At 33.5% G+C, this 18,086-nt stretch overlaps 1 protein-coding gene across 1 annotated transcript in view; it reads right to left on the bottom strand.

The window, feature by feature from the left end:
- Positions 1–52: 52 nt before the first annotated feature.
- The window catches only part of LOC118190725 (uncharacterized), an 84,043-nt gene continuing 66,009 nt past the window's right edge, over positions 53–18,086 (bottom strand). Inside the window, exon 6 of the mRNA XM_085809033.1 lies at positions 53–344. Within this exon, the coding sequence (XP_085665159.1) occupies positions 303–344 (42 nt within the window). The 3' untranslated portion in view covers positions 53–302. The remainder of the gene's footprint in view (positions 345–18,086) is intronic.

Raw genomic sequence — 18,086 nt, 5'->3', positions numbered from 1 at the left:
GTCTTCATCCAACTTCAAAAATATTGTTGTGTGCATACGAGTTTGTAACAGATTTAATGCACAAGTCCAATAAAATTTATTCTTATCAAAAGAAATATAACAGAATGCTGGATTTTTCCCTCAGAGATATTCGTACAATATCACGCAATAATAATCAGTAGTTATCCTTCAAACTACTAAAACGTTAAATAGAGCACAATCCACTGTGCAGAGAAAGCTAATCCGATCAAAAATAACAACAGCAGCTAACTAAACAATAACTGAGATGAGATGTTCTCCATCTGGCCTTTTATAGCTTTAAATCAGTCGCGAAAAATTCTAGTAATTTCTGCTTTTTGAGATCTCTGGAAAGCAAAAGAGTAGAATTAATGGTTACAGCTAACATAGCAGTCAATTACATTTATTCAAATTAAATATAAATTACTGAGGTAAACTTTTATTCAATGTTAAATGCATGTGCTCTTATATTTTTACTTTTTCGCCATAGTTTTCTCTTAAAATTTATCATATGTTGCATTGCATGGGAAAATAAAATAATCTGAATTATAATTCTATAAAATGAGCTATCTAAATACAAAATTTATAACAATATGTACAAAGTTCACAAAAATGTCATTTTATAATGTAGTGAGTAGCAAAAATCCCTAATAGTGGCCCTGGTTACTAGTAGGATTGTAACTATATTGGTAATCATCCTATCTACAGCAACGAAATTTCGGAGCTTAATTGTAAAGTCAAATGCGACACTCCGATAAACGTGGTATATGTAGAGATGGAAAATTTTTTTTTGTAAAATACTTGTATTTATTAGTAAACATTTTGTAAAATTTATTCTTAATTTAGCGTTTATGAATTCTAAGAGAGTTATCTGAGTATTTTTTCCTCCTCTGGTAATCCAATAAAATTGAGTAAATTTATGTTCTGTAATATCTTTGCGTGTTATATACATAGTTAATTTTTCGTTCAAAGTTAGACAAGTTTACACAAACAATACAGGCCGAAAAGGGAACTGGTCTGCGCCTGTCGGCAGCGCTGCAAAGCGTAAGTTGACTAACGAAAAGATCATGCTTTGGATCTGATGAGAATGCCGTTGTATTATCCATAAAAATGTCTCTCTCCATTAGTCGCACTATGCATCACATAAATGTCAGCTGTGCGCCGCATGAGCTGACTCAAGCAGATAAGGTCAGACAATACACAAACAATACAGGCCGAAAAGGGAGCTGGTCTGCGCCTGTCGGCAGCGTTGCAAAGCGTAAGTTGACTAACGAAAAGATCATGCTTTGGATCTGATGAGATTGCCGTGGTATTATCCATAAAAATGTCTCTCTCCATTAGTCGCACTATGCATCACATAAATGTCAGCTGTGCGCTGCATGAGCTGACTCAAGCAGATAAGGTCAGACGTGTTCGAGCCTGCACTATTCTTCTTGAATATCAACGCAAAGACAAAGTTGTGGACCAGATAGTCACTTGTGTTGAAAAATAAATTTCTTTCAACAACATAGGCCAAAAATTTAGTTGATCTGCGCCGGTGAGTCCATCGGCAACATCGTAAAGCGTAATTTGAATAACGAAAAGATCATTCTTTTGTATTTGGTGGGATTGCCGTGTATTAATCACAAATAGTATATGGAAAAAGGTAAAACCCTTGACAGTAAAGGATACAACGAGATGCTAGTGCATGTTGACGCTGCTATCAAGGAAAAGAAGAAAATTGAGAAAAATTGAGTTGCCGGAAATTGAGTTCCGGCGCAGAAAGGTAACGTTCCATCAAGATAATACCATATGTGCATCTATACATCTTTCACCACACCCACCGTATAACCTCGACATCGAATGTTCAAACTTCTACCTTTTTTTCACACTTGCAGCTACATCTTGCTGGTCCTATCTTCACTTCTGCACAAGACGCCCGAAATGAGGTTGACCTGTGTCTGGACTAGGGCCATCAAGTTTCTGGGCCGAAGGTTTTGAAAAACTACCAAAAAATTGGCAGAAGAGCATTGATTTTTGGTAGTGATTATTACCCGCACTAAAGGTACTGACTGCTTTTTTTTTCATAACTTTATGAAGAACGTTCGTGCTTAAAATTTTCGTTACAAACATTAAATTTTGTAATTTATGAATTCCTTCCCACTTCTCATGTATTTATCAGCTGAACTTTATGAACCTGATATTCCTACAATTATCAGCTGTACTTTATAAATCTGATATGTAGAAACGCAATTTGATTTTATGCATTTCAGTATCAAGTGAAATCTTGAAACTAATCATTCATTATAACACTTTATGTTGTTTTCATTCAAAGCTGAACTCAGCTAATGTGCCGAGGTTGAACTACCAGTAATAGGCGACTTTAGTGCTCGCCTGCTAGAATTAACCGCTCGGCCGCGGGTGAGCCTAATTTCTGAAGAAAACTGGCTCGTATTCATGTTACACAACGGGAAAAAAAACCATGCAGCCAGCTGGTTCGCCTGGGATCGAACCGAAACCAGGTCGAACTTCCAGTAATCAATATTCTTAACCACTCAGCCACTGGCGGCGCGTGGCAGAAGTAAGAGCCACAGATATTGTAGTGAGCAGCAAAAACCTCTAATACTGGCCCTGGTTACTAGTAGGATTATATATTGGTAATCATCCAATCTACAGAAATGAAATTTTGGAGCATAATTGTGAAGTTAAATACGACACTCTGATAAACGTGATAAAGATGGAAAAATTTAAAAAAAAGGAAACTTACTATGCAAATACATGTATTCGTTAGTAAACATTTTATAAAATTTATTCTTAATTTAGCGTTTATGAATTCTCTGAGAATTATCTCATCGGATTATTTTTTTCTCCTCTGGTAATACAATATAATTGAGTAAATTTATGTGCTGTTAATATCTTTGCCTGTTATGTACATAGTTTTTTTTTTTTTTTTCCGTTCAAAGTTAGATAAAACTGAACGTACGTTACACTGAAATTTTTTGTTTAGAAAGTAAGCGCTTGGATAGAAACAGATGTGGGGTTTCATTTTTAGAAGACATGAGATCACTTTCTGTAATGTTATAAAATTTTGAATTTGAAATTATCGTACTTCGTTTTTAGTAGCGCAGAATGATAAAGATTTAATGAGAATACAGCAAAGCATCTTTTTAGAAACGCTGTTATAATTTTGCTATTTTACTTTTTTATGGTAGGTCAAGGAAAAAGGCAGGCTGCTAAATACGGTAATAGCACATTGCTCTGTTTTATATATAGCGAATCCACTCTGAAATGAGGCACGAAGCGGTAAAGTAGCTGAACACCAGTAGTTCGGTCCAAGTTTTGAATCCCGCGAAGGGACCGGCTGCGCTTTCGTGGTTTTACCCTGTGTAATGTGTATAGGAGTCAATTTCCCTTAGAAAGTCTTCCACGAAGGCATCCTTTCCCTTAGGCAGATAGATCATACTGGTGTTTATGTTATCAACAGTACTGGTTATTTTCAAAAATGATCATCCTAGAAAGGTGATTGTCAAAACGTTTTCACTTCGCTTATTTATACGTTATGCATGAATATACTCTTTTTAGTCAATCTAACGTATATAAATTACTAATGCTTAAAACAAGTTTAATTTTCAATATTCTGTTTCCTATTTGTTCCTGTTCAATGAAACAGATTCATACACAGCAAATCCAAATGCATCGGCTACAGGAAGATGATAAACTAGCTCAGTAAGTAATTACAGTTACATCCGGAAAAGAGTACATATACATATAAATACATAATATATATATATATATATGCAACGATATAGTTTTTTCGGATGTATCTATAATATGTATCATTTTACTTTACTAAAATATAATATTCAATTTTGTAATTTAGCAATTTCTTCCCCCTTATCATGTATTATCCGCTTGTACTTTATAAACCTGATGCCCCTTCAATTATCAGCCGTATTTTATAAACCTGAAACATAGAAACGCAATTTGATTTTATGCATTTCAGTATCAATTGAAATCTTGAAACTGATTGTTCATTGTAACACTTTGTGTAGTTTTCATTCAAAGCGGATCTCAGATAATGTGCCGCAAATTATTTCCACACTAAGATTTTTGTGCAAATAATACGTCTTGCTGTGTTTTTGTAATAAAATGCATGTTAGTAATTGATTTTGAATTTTTGTTGCATCTTGATATTGGTGCCAAAGATATTCAATCAAGAATAGTATTTTTTATTACGTTTATGTGTATGGATACATAGACCGTTTCTCCATGTACTAGAAAAATTTGATAATGATTTATCCACTTTTGAAGTAAAAAAATAATAATTAGGAGTGTTGTACGATTTTATAATACAAGTAAAAAATATATATAAAGCTCTGGAAAGTGCTAACACATATTTATGGAATATTATGGATGGATGAGTAAATGGAATATTAGGTGCATTCTATATATGTATACACATATCATCAAGTATAAAATCATTTATATATAATTTTTATGTCGCGATGAAATTACCGAAATGCTTAAAAATCTAGTATTTTTAAAAACTGTTTTCTTCCGCAGAAAAACGGTAAATTATGAAACATTACGCAACATTGAAAAGCGTGATGAACAAATTTTGCGAAAAGAAATAGCGACTGCTGCACGTATCTCACAGATATCTTTCATTCAACATAAAAGTGGAAAAGTTCTATTCCTGTTCAAAACATACCCTGCAGTCTGAGTCACAGACAGAAGAAATGACAGCAGGTCTTTTGTTCAACTGAGTGGATGTGTTTAAGTGTTTTATGGCTTACTCACTTTCCAGCCAAACGAGTACAGAGGAAGGGAAGCATCGTTGTCATAGTAACTAGGCTGTAGGTAGTCTTACAGATTTGAGTCTTTATCGCTCAATATTTGTAGCGCCATGTGTTATTAAAAATCGACATGAGAAAGGGGTATTAAACCCTCTTAAGAACAGATTTGGAATTACCTCTGAATTGGAGGTAGAGCCTTCTTTTTTGGTTCTACCTCCAATTCGGAGAAGCAGTTAATGTTTGTCGCCGTGTGAACGGCATATTCACAAAGGCCTACAGACTTTTTATGCTACGGTCTGCTCTCATTGGATGAAACGTCTGCTTGGCGGTCATTTTCGGAATGGCGAGTTATCGCCTTGTAGGCTTTTTAACGAACGCCAAACACTCTTTGTGGACTTCTAAAGGGAAACAGCGTTAGTTTCAATAGAAAAATATTTATTTTATGAATGAAAGCTAAGGGGAATTGTGTAGAATAAGTTTTAAATAACCTACTGATCTTATTTACAGCTTATTTGTATTTGGTTAAAGAATGAATTTAAGCTGTTAAAAGTAAGGTAATTGCTTTACAAGAAAAGTGTTTACATGGAAATGGCTTATGTACCTTTTCATCATTTCTGTTAGAAAGAGTTTGTTGTGTAAACTTCCATAGCCCATTAATTTATACAAATGTCATACAGATGTAAAATATAAAAAGGGAAATGAAATAAAAGGAATATTAAAAAAAATTGAAATAAAATTCAAAGTCTTCACTAGTGGATGTTGGGTAGCTTTCAGTGCGACTATGTATTCTGAAATGCACATCAATGAATACTTTCATTTTTGACAGGCTTTATATAAATTATGCAGAGTTTAAATGTATGTTCTTTTAGAAATTATATTAATATTCCCTGGTGATTTATAAAGCATTTATCTTGAATGTATTACAAACAATATAAACTTGCTAAAAGAAAGTCTGGATTACAAATTTCAAATAAAAAATTTAATGTTAAAAAATTTGCAAATTGACAAATATGCAATTTTATCGATTTCACTATGTTTAGAGGTAATAAAAAATGGCTAAATAAATGCTTTTAATAAATGATTAATATAATAAATAATTCACTAAGAGAAAAATATAATAATCTGGAATAAAAATAATATAAGCCTTCAGCATACTTTTAGAAATATGTCATCTTAGAAGTTTTCATGCGAAACCAGAAAATATAATTAATAAAGAACAAGTCTAATGGAAAATGGTGTTAAGAATTCTGATGACTTGTGCAAGTATTAATTTTCTTTCATAAGTTTCTCACAATTATTAGAGATATATATTAGGTTTCAGCTTCCTAGCATTCTTGTATATGAAGTAATATTAAATGTGTACATATGTACCTTACACCTGACAAATGGATGTGCATAAGAAAGTGAATCCCCATGTTCTAGAAAAACGTTTTATTGTACACTGTTTTCATCTTTTATTATTGAAAAATAAGTGAAAATTTTCTTGCCATTGTTATAAAAAGATTCTGCTCTTTTAAAAACACAGAATGCTGAAACTTTATTTCCTCCTTTACCTTTAGATGGATGGAGATCGTAATTAGTCATTGTAAACAAATATGTTTGTATCTTCAATATTTCTTTTGATCTCCATAAACCGAGGTATGATGTCTGCATATAACATTTCAGTGAAATATAGAAATAGAGAACCTGAAACATGTCATTACAACTTTATTATATGTGTAATTTAAATCTTTAAACTTATTTTCTTTCTAGTAAAATTTTACATAGACTCAGAGACATTTTCAGAGGTTGGTTTAATGGATATAAATGTTATGAAAAGAATGTTACGTACACTCAGTGCTAAGAATTATGCTTACCGAATTGATTTTCCTATAACTCCTAGACTACCTACATAGCTTATATTTCCACATGTGTTTAATAAATATCAGCATCACCTCTCGCGCATTAGAACAAATTTCTTTTCAGTGTCCTTCAGTAGTCACTGAAAAAGTACTTCAGATATGTAAATTCTGTCTTCTATCCTTATTATAATACTTATTTGCAACAATTTTTTGCTTCTATTACTTTTCAGTTTTGTACTGTTAAGACAATTAAGTTAACCACCTTTGAATTTCTCAATACATAAAGTTGGAAATTTCAAAGTACGGATTTTTTTTTTTTTTTTTTTTAATTTTACATGTAGCTCACATATGAGTAATTCTAGAAAAGGTCGTGTAATTTCACCTTCAAATTTAATAACATACCATGAAATTTTTTTGGATGCACTGAATTTAACTACTGCCTGGAAAATAATATCCTGTTCTAGGCAGATATCACTTATTGTCATACAGTTTTATTAATCAAATTTTAATAACCATCTTTCTAATATACTGGACACTGAGTTTTCTCATTTTGCATAACTTTTTTCAACCCTCATGCGTAGGAGGTTGGAAGCACTGTGAAATTGCTTATGTTAAAAAGAAGATATATTTAAAAAAATGGAAATGTTTTCCTATGTGAAGATAGATTGCCAATTTCTTTTATTGCGTGGCTTTATTTGATAAAAGAAATTCAAATGTGAGTTTTATGTCGTCTTATGAATTATGTTAAAATAGAATTCAATTTACACACTGTAAATGAAAGCCCACCCATTCTGGAAATTGGAATTTAAAAGAAAAAGTTGAACTAGTTACATTTGGTAAATGTATTAATTTCCTACTGACACTTTCAGATATATTCAGATATAAAACTTTATGAAATTAATTTCTAATTTTCTGAGGTAATATCTTTTGTAAAAATGAGAAAAGTTTTAATAATAAACTGATCATTAAAATTTAGAGGTACTAGAATAAATATAATTTTTATAGTGGTAATAAATAAAAGTTACATTGTGACAAACATGTCTTCCCAATCTGCAGATCTATTTGAAAACATAAGGTTGCTTACATAAACATGCCCCTCTTTAGTAATTATAGTAATTATAGCAGAAAGCATGATCAGAAATACAGGAGAAATTAGATCATTGGAGACAAAACGGAAGATTCAAAGCATCCTCTTATGAATGTTGAATAATATTTATGACTAGAGTATTAATAGGAAAAGAAGCTAAAATTGTAGAGTGTGGTTTTTCAGTCAGAAATATTATCCAATTTTCATAACATTTACCACCGTCATTAGAGAAAAAAACCTACCTATATGAAATAATATGACTATATTGCTTCCATGAATTAATTAATTTCTTGTAAAATAAATCTTAAAATTTAAGTCTCCAAAGCTTAATCTTGAAATCAAATTAAAATCACTACAGTATTTGATATGTATTTTTTGCTGTTGCTGATTTTCACACTTGGACATACTAGCAGTGCAGCAGCTTCATGAATGTTCATGAGTGGGGCAAGTGAACAGCTGGTCATTCACCACGGCCTCAGCACATATCTGGTGACAGAATCATTTTACTAAATTTTATCTGAGTTTCAACTAGGAACAATTTAGGAAAATCCGAGAGTATCTTAACCCTCATTTTCTAACACCAGCCTCTAAAGGGGACTTCTGCTTCAGTAGATTTTAAATGTTCACATGCCAGAAAATCACTATACATTTACAAAGCATTTGTACCTTCTCTGAGATTTGAAACCAGCCTAATGATACGACATTCTAGCTTTTGAAATCACCATATTAGGTCTACTATTTTATCATCGACAATCGTGGATACTTTTGCACAGAGCAGGTGTTGAATTTGTCACATTGTGTTCCATATCTCTGTTGTTTTGCAAGACCTTAATTTGTGGCAACATTTCCAGATGAGGAATGGTCTCATCAAAATGGATATGTCTGTGGCCAAATTTTGCAAAGCATGAAGCCTTGAAAACTTGCACTTGTTTATCATTCTTTTTTCCAATGAATGCTGAACCTTGCAAGATACTGTCTAGTCATTCGCTGTTTCATTGCAAAAGAATGAACATCATTACTAAATATAGCAAGATAATGCAAAATGTTTCAGAGTAGATTCCACCACGAAAACATTGGAGGAGGTTTTAAAAGCAGAATTGTATCTAAAAACTAGAGCAATCGAGATCTCTACTTCTTACCGGTCCAGATTATTTTTTATGGAGATGTTTAACACAAACTTGGTTGTTAAAAATTATTCACACCTTAAAAAGAATCGAAAATGAACATCGCTGCAGCAATTCAGAATATAACATATGAATAAACTTCAATTTGTCACCAAAATATGTATACAAATGCACTGAATTGGGGCATTATATTGTTACGTTTTTCTTTTCTGACACCAGTTGTTATGTTATTTTCTTCCTTCACGTTCGTATGGGGTTCGTGAGGATTTGGAGTGAATAATGACAATACTACTTAATGAAGTATCGAAATACACTTTATTGGCCGGTATTGTCAGGACAGCTCCAAAACATGTTTTTACAGTTGTCAATGAAGTACTATAAACACACTGACACGATCAGCAACGCAGCCTCCAGGTTATCAGGCTATCACGGTGGAGACAGCTTCACGTCAATGCACTAGAGTACAGCTCCCGACCCTGCTTGGTCGTTCTCGGAACTCCACATACTCTCGAGACTCTCCACGCTACAACTCGTGATGCACTCTATGACACGCAGAGCACAGATCCCGACTCTTCAGTTCAATCATTCCCGGAGCTCAACACGCTCTCTTGACGATGCACTAACCGCAATACACTACGAGACTCTTTTGGTGCACTCAACGGCACTCGCTGCCTGGCTGTCAACTCGATCGACTCCGCAGGGATTGACTCGCTAGACGAGACACCAACTCGATACTAACTCTCCGCGTACCAGCAGGGTTTATATAGCTTTTGGCTGGTGTTCAAGAACATTCTGTGCTAAACTGGTAAGAATTCGTTCCAGAAGGCTCTCCATCCGTCCATGGCGTGTTGCCAAATGTGGCAACCCTGCCTTTCCTTGCCATTTTATGGCAACCCTAAAACTGCTTTGTGGGGAAGCCATCTTACCGCTCCTGTACATTTCGTAACAATATTAACATATGATGTGGCCCACCAGCAGCCAACTGGTAAAGTCATTGAACACTCGTTGTTAAACCTGGGTTCGATTCAGACAAATGGGCTGGCTGCATATGCGTTTTTGTGGTTTTTCCCATGTGTAATATGCATATGAGTCAGTTCCCTTATAAAGTCCTCCATGAAGACATCCCTTCCTTTAGGCAGACAGCCTTCAAGTCTTTTGTTGTAATTAAATAAACAAACCAACATGTGACGTATATAAACAAGGTATGTTTCATAAATATGCACACATGCCATTTTTATGAAGAGTCCACTTTTAAATTGAATACCTTGTATAATAAACAATGAACAAATTTTAAATTACACAACAAGTATTCCAACCGTAAAGTAATAAGCCCATGTATGAGTAGAAGTCTTTTACAAAATAATGAAACTAATTTTGGTATCATAACTTTCAAATGTTATTCCAGAAACAGATTCTATCAATTCTAGAAACAGAAAATAAATCCATGGCTCTTTCAAAAAAACTTTTAAAATGCAATAAAAAACTGAATACACTACCACCAGCGGCCGAGCGGTAAAGTCGCTGAACACTGGTAGTTCGGTCCGAGGTTCGAATCCCGCGAACGGGCTGGCTGCATGGGCGTTTTCGTGGTTTTCCCCATGTGTAACGTGTATACGAGCCAGTTTCCCTTAGAAAGTCCTCCACGAAAGGCATCCCTCCCCTTAGGCAGATAGCCCTAGTGTGCTTTGCCATAATTAAATACACCACACCACACCGAATACACTACCATAACTAAAATGCAGATGAAAATCAGAAAAAAAAGTCAAGCTATTAATAAAATTATATTTTTCAGTGATAAATTAAAAAATAATAGTTTGAGTTTGGCAGTAACATTGTAAAATGCACCTAATATACATATATTTTTTCAGGAACAAAGCAACTTGCTTATCTATCATTAATATTACTGTTAATTATGTTCAGAGGCATAGCTAGGGTTTTCAGCATCTGCAAACAACTGAAGTTTTTGTGGTCCTTTCTGTGTGCCAAGAATGGAAAACATCAATGTGGCATCCCCAGGATAGATCTCTCCCCTTGCCCCACCCTAGCTATACCACTGATTATATTAATTGAATAACTGTATCATTTTTATATGAGTAGTGTGCCTCATTTTTATTTTTATCAGCTAGTACAAACAAAAAATACTAGAATATATTGCAAAACATCTAGGTGATCTTATGTAACTTATAACATGAACTCAAGGAGTAGTGATTTTTAGCCTACCATCAGTATATACACTGAAGGGCCATTACATTATGACAATCCTGTTAATAACATGTAGGACCACCTTTATTCCTCAAACTGCCAAAACTCAGCGTGGCATTGACTCCACAAGGTGCTGACAGGTAGTCCGCGGTATCTGGTAACAAGAGCGCTCACCAGCTGGTCCTGCAATTCCCGCACATTGCGAGGGGGTAGCATGGCAGCACGAATTTGGTTTTTCAGGGGGCACCACAATTGCTCTATTTAATTAATGTTAAGTGAATTTGGAGGCCAAGAAAAGTCGCTGGAATGTTCCTCGAACCACTCCCTGACGATTCGACCCTTATGACATGGTGCATTATCCTGTTGGTAAACACCATCCCCTGCCGGAAATACTGCTGTCATGAATGGGTGAATCTGGTCTGCAAAGATGTTCGTGTAGCGCACAGACGTCAGGGATTGTTCTATGGGGATTATGGGTCCTAATGTACTCCATAAAAACATTGCCCACACCACCAGCTTGTCTCCGTCCAACTGTGCATCTGGAAGCCAGGGTTTCGTTTGGAAATTGGCGTATTGCACCCGCCTGTCGATGTGATGGACCAGAAATCGTGATTTGTTAGACCATGCAACTTTTTTCCATTCTTCTAATATCCAATTCTGATGTTTCTTGGTCCCTTGCAGACGCAGCTGGCAATGGCGTGCAGTCAATGCAGGAACATGCTTCGGCTGCATAAGCCCATACGCAACAATGTGTGCTGCACAGTGGGTTGAGAAACACTGGCTAGATTGCCACTGCTGTACATCTTCAGTCAAGGCAAACAATGCATAGCAATCCCCTTTCTTCTCTGGAAGCAATGTGCCGGCGACTTGTCATTTCACCATCCATACACCACTTTCGATATGTGCTCACAACTGTATGCGAACACCCCACTAAATGCGCCATTTCTGGTATTGATGTTCCAAGTCGCTGAGCCATAATGATTTGACCTTTATCAAAGTCTGGTAAATCAGCTGCTTTTCCCAATATGTCGCTAATCGTGCTATGTTTGGAAAGACTTTGATGCCATCCAACATCAGCTGTGCACGCATAGTGGTTTTGTTCCTGGACGAGCTCATTATTATAGCGTGGTCATAATATAATGGCTCTTTGGTGTATGTGTATATGTATATATATATATATATGTGTCAGAATTCTAAAGCATGATGGCATAAGTTATACTTTTCATAATACAGTGTGTTATGGAAGCTTAGTAAGTACAAAGAATGTGGAGAACACAATGTCGCTTTAGTCATGAATGTTTAAAAAAAATGTTTGATAGTATTAGAAGAATTGTTCAAATAAATTATTATTAACAGCAATACATGCATCACGATGATGGTGACTTTGAAAGATGCCCAGCATATGCTATACCTCAGCAGCAGCGATGCTAATTCTAATGACAGGAGAGTCAATCTGCATCTCATAGATGAGATCCATTGTCCTTCTGATGCATATATTGCTGCTGCTGGTTATCCATTTAAACAATTCTTTTAAATATAGGACACTATTTCTTGTAAATATCTGTGATTAAAATGACTTCTTGTTTTCATGTTTTTCATACTCACTGTGCTTTTGATGTCTCATATCACCAGCACCCTTAAATGCTTTACCACCAGTTCTGTTACACCCTCTAATATACATATACTGTTGGTTTGGCTGACATATATAGCATGCAAGCTTTGATAATAGAATATGTGAACGAATACCTTTTAGAAAGCCCTCTCAAAAAAACAACCTTCCCACGAAGAATAGTTCTCATATATCTTGCAGTAACCATAACCAACTACCCAGAATTTCAGCGAATTTAAAATAAGTCATAGGAAATACAGAATTTTTATTTTAAAGTAGTTACATAAATTGTTCGTTATAAATGATTTATGCTCAGAATTAATTTTCATTTAACGAACAGTGACACTTAACATGCAACATTATGAAGCTTCTCTACTTAATATAATTAAAATAATATGAGATCAATATGATTCTTTCCCGTGGTAGTTGACACCAGACAAATGAATGGAACGGTAAAAATGCTTTGGTGGTTGAGAGTAGATATATGACTGCAAAGGGTTAAAATAAGAAAATGAAACTATTTAAAGTTTATTAGTAAAGCATATAAGTTTGCTCGGTACTTCCCAACTATCTGTATCCCTACCAAAAAGTGCAAACTCATTGCCGAAACTAGAGAGACACGTTTGGTTGAGGATGCTTCAGTGATGCCATTTTTTTACATTCTTCTTTTCCCATATGAGATGTGCACACTTTTGTGTGTGTGTGTGTGCTTTTGTTCTTGTGTAAACAGCAACCAGTTTTTGCTTAAAAATCAGAGAACTGCACAAAATTAGCACTGCACACAACCTCAGCACCAAAATACTAAAAGGAAAAAAAAAAAAAAAGAGCTAACTTTAAGGGAGGCACATTGTGCTATATGTGCCTAGAAATTTAAGTCAGAGATTTTGCCAAAAATGGTGAAAACTGCAGGTTCCTCAGCTATGCTTAAGTGCTAAAATTCGTATAGGACAGATCAAAATCTGGAGTCACATTGACAAAATATCTCGAGAAACGGAAAACCGTCTGGGAAGATGCTATGCGTTGACCTGATTTACTTCACTTTTTTTGTATACAGCATTTTACTATTGTATATATAGAAATATTTATTTGAAAGACAAAATTTTATCAAAATTTATTGCTGCTTCTCAGTTCAGTATGCAATATAGCTGTCAGATACTATAAATAGAAAGGCAAAATTTTTAATGACAAATTATTCTTTCCATTTCATATTACTAAAATTATGTTTAAGATACTGCAAAATATATATGCTTTAGAAGTTTCAACTAAATTTTTATTTTATACACAAAATGAAATATAACATTGTATTTCATAGAGTTTGAACAAACAGGAGTTGGAAGCATTAAACATGCCATACAGTTTACAACTTTATTGCATGTATATATTTCTAAAACTTATTATTATAACTATTTCGGAAAAACAAACTAAAAAAAAAAAAAAAAAAATTAAATGTGCTTTAACTTAGGTTAGAGTTTCAAAATATATTGGTAAATACATTTATTTTGGAACTCGGCATTGCTTAATCCAGATATCTCTGAATAGCCAAATTAACAGTCAGACCATAAGACAGTTGTGCAGCTCTTTTTCATGGTTTGCCACTATCATTTCAATTCAGATTATTGTACCATTAATATGTTAAGATAGCACTCAGCAGTGAGAAAAGATGGATATCATGTCATCAGAGAATTATACAGGAGAAATGACTGATAAAAGTTTGGTAATTCTGTTCGTAATATCACAATGCATTTTATATTTCTTGGGAAACCTGTCACATCATAGCTAAAATATTTATTTGTGGCTGAGATTTAATGGCGATGGTATCTCGTATTACATATATATGTTGCTTAGAAAGCCGAGCATTTACACTGTATGAATTTAATATGTTTATTGTAATTTAGCCATATGGCATCCCGAATGAAAATGTATAACGAAATGAAAATATATAACTTTCACAGCACACAAACAAAAGTTATGCAAGGTCTAAATTAAACCATTTCTGAACATAGCGGAAGAACATGGTAAAATAAATCAATACACAACATAAACCAAATGAAAACATTCAATAAACATTTAAGGGTGTCGGATAACTATTCGTTTTTCTTAAATTCTGAGTAAGTATGACTTATATTTTTTTCCAGTATGCGCTATTTTATATCAACGCGTTTTGACGCGTTGATACACAAATAGCAACGGCGATGAAGCAAAAATCGATAAGCCGAAGATTCTGTAACCCCAGGGATAAATAGAAGGGCTAGCTCATTTCTTTGTTCGACTCCTCGCCGACGCGAGCCTAATGGCGGGACGTAACAGGCAATAATCTGACGTCACTGTGATGCCACCTGTCCTGATTTCCCGCGTTTAAAACAGTAGTTTCATTGAGCTGCGAGACGATTTTCTAGAGGTTACATATCCCAAATTAATTTTAATAATATATATATCTGTTTTCTAATAATGTATATATTTAAAATAATTTATATATATGTAATTTTAGTCAGTTTTTATTTTAAATTCTATATTGTAAAGTATCGTTTACGTAATATGTCTTTTTGCGCTACAGTAACGTGCCGTAGCACTTACAGAAGTATGAAAGGATGAGATATTTTATTTCATGGAACCAAAGAATCCAAATGAGAGTTTGCTTTTGACGAAAGAATGGATACACAAATGTCAAAGAGAAGATTTTATTAATGTGAAGAGCGGAAAAATCTGCAGCGAACATTTTCTATGCATTGTTTATGAAGATGATATGAAAAATCGCTTGTTTGGATAGCCACAAAAAGAAACTGTTGAAATGGAATGCTGTGCCGAAAGTAAATTATGATGACAATAATAAATCGAAATTGATGATGACAATAATAAATCAAATTTTAATGATTTTGAAATAAAACTCACAAATGAAAATGTAGATCATCCTGAATGTTTAAGGATAAACAAGAATGCATTGATAATTTGAAGAACAAAATAATATCCTTAGAAAATTGTATTAAAGTATTGAAAAATAGAGAAAAGAAAAATTTTAGAATGTTTGTTCAGCGACAAAGAAGGTGCACGACATCTAGACAGAAATTGGTATCAGAAATTATAATCTCAAATAGCGAAATTTGGGGGGGGGGGAGCACAAATCGGAGAATTTGGAAAAGTGTCTAAAGCCTATTTTTATAAAGACGCAGATTAATGCATTACTGAAAAAGAAGAAAAAAATCAGGTGGGCTAGTGAAAATATTTCACGTTGCATTGTCATAAGAGCTCTGTCATCTTAAAGCTATGATTTTTGGAAAGAAAAAAATTGGAATATCTTTACCTAGTATAATCAAATTAAAGAAATGGTGTTTATTTTATTTTTTAGTGTTTTCTAAATTTTAGTGTAGTCCAAGAATTCAAAGTAATGTTCTTACTCTAAAGAAGGAAAAAGGCGAATATTTGTATTCTGTAGAAAAAATATGCGTTTTCAGTTTCGACGAAATGCATATAGATTGAAAACTCTGCTATGACTCTAAACTGGACTAAGTTGGTTCTTTTCAAAATGTGCAGTTTGTTTTAATCAGAGGTCTCATTTCGCGCTCTGCCTCAAATTAATGAAAAACCGCGTTTTAGATAGAGGATTTGTTTTAGAAGATGTAACTGTTTTAAATTTTGATATTATTAAAGAGGTTTTAAATAGAGATTGAGAAGAAATCAAATTGTGTCACAAACTAAAACCAAATTATTTAATGGTCAAGGGAAATGAGAGACAAAAAGTCCCTCCAGAGAAAACATTATTTTCAAAAAGTACCGCAAAAGGTATACTCTACCCCACAGGAATTCAGAAAGCATCTGACTTCTATGAGTTAATCGATAATATCTTCGGTATTATGAATAGTACCAAAATAGTACCAACAAGAATAACAAGTATTTAACAAACTAATTTTGTTAAGTACTTGTCAAAGTTATTCTTATTGTATCCTTTGTAACTAATCATTGATTAGATTTTGTACTAGATTAGCATTCTAGATAAAATATAATAGTATAAAACATCAAAGTAATTGGCATAAAAAGACCTGCTTCCTTTACTCACACTTTTGAAAAATTAAATAACTGTTTTAGGTACTCTGAATAAAGCTATTTTGTCAAAATTAAGGTAACAATTTTATATACATTTATTTAATTGTAATATAGATATAAGTATAAATTACAAAATTATTTAAAAAATATCTATTATATTGAATCGGAAGAGAATTATAACAATGTAAAATTTACAATTAGGCAAAAAATCAAACGTAGGTTAGCAGAAATGTTGCCATATATGTCATATATGTTTAAACCTATGTCGATGTAAAGTTATTTTTTGAGTAAATTTAAATAGCTGCTATTATAGTTATCTTAGAAGCAGTATAAAAATTCTCTCAGTTAAGCATGCAAATAAAGAAATAATTAGAAATAAACGTGCATTAAATAATAAAACATGCAAATAAAAAAAAAAAAAAAAAAACACGGAACTTTATGTTAAAAGAGTAGCACATTTTATCTATTATTTTAAAATTGAGTAAGCATTATTAAGTTTTTTAATGGTTCAGTCGAAAATGCATAAAGCAGTAACATTGCCTCTTCCAAATTATAGCTATCTTTCACACACAGCTCATTTTAAACGCTGGTTCGAAAACGTTAATTTCCAAGCTGTGAATTATATTGGCGCGCTCAGTGTCATCATGGCTACGTCATCACTTCTCACTTTCTGCTTCAGGGGGAAAAGCTCTATGAGCTAGCCCTTCTCTTCTAAGTCCTGCTGTAACCCTACGTTTCCCGTTTTAACCAATCGGAGCACACCATAGTAGAAACAGGGACCTTATAAGAGATAGACTAACCCAATGGGCGGGGCGCGCGTCACCGACATGTCGGCAAGAAAGAGTAGGGACGATCTGGTTTACTTAAACACTGAAACCTATGGCGTTTGTATCACATAACGCTTTTTAATTAGTAAATGTTATACGTTGTATAGTGATGAGATTATGAAAGCCACAGTTTTTTCCAAATAGGATTTAATGTATCTCATTAAAGCACTTTTTACTGCATTTCGCGCATTTTTTTCACGCGTAATTCTTGTACAAACATCTTTACTTTAGTAAAACGGTAAAAATTCTAAGTACAAAATTTATAAAGTTAATTTTGCTTACAAATAACGTAAAATTAAATAAGATTGATAGTGCGTGATGCTTTGAAATAAATAAGGTAAAATTAAACAAGATCTGATAATTTTTTTAAAAAATTTAATGACCATTTTCAGGCAGTGATTTTCAAAACTATAATAACATTACAAAACAATAATTTATTTGATTATATTATCATTAACTTACTAACATTAAAGTGGAATATTTATTTTAGTAATTTATAAAATTCGGAGCATAAAATTTTCTGAATGTAATGAAGGGGAAAAAAGAAAAAGGTAAAATAAAATCTAGAAGCACTCAGATGTTACAT

This window comes from Stegodyphus dumicola, chromosome X2 (genome assembly GCF_044657685.1).
Source record: "Stegodyphus dumicola isolate Sdum_Otavi_A_Nest chromosome X2, ASM4465768v1".
Lineage (NCBI taxonomy): Eukaryota > Metazoa > Arthropoda > Arachnida > Araneae > Eresidae > Stegodyphus > Stegodyphus dumicola.
This window is presented reverse-complemented; position numbering and strand designations above follow the sequence as displayed.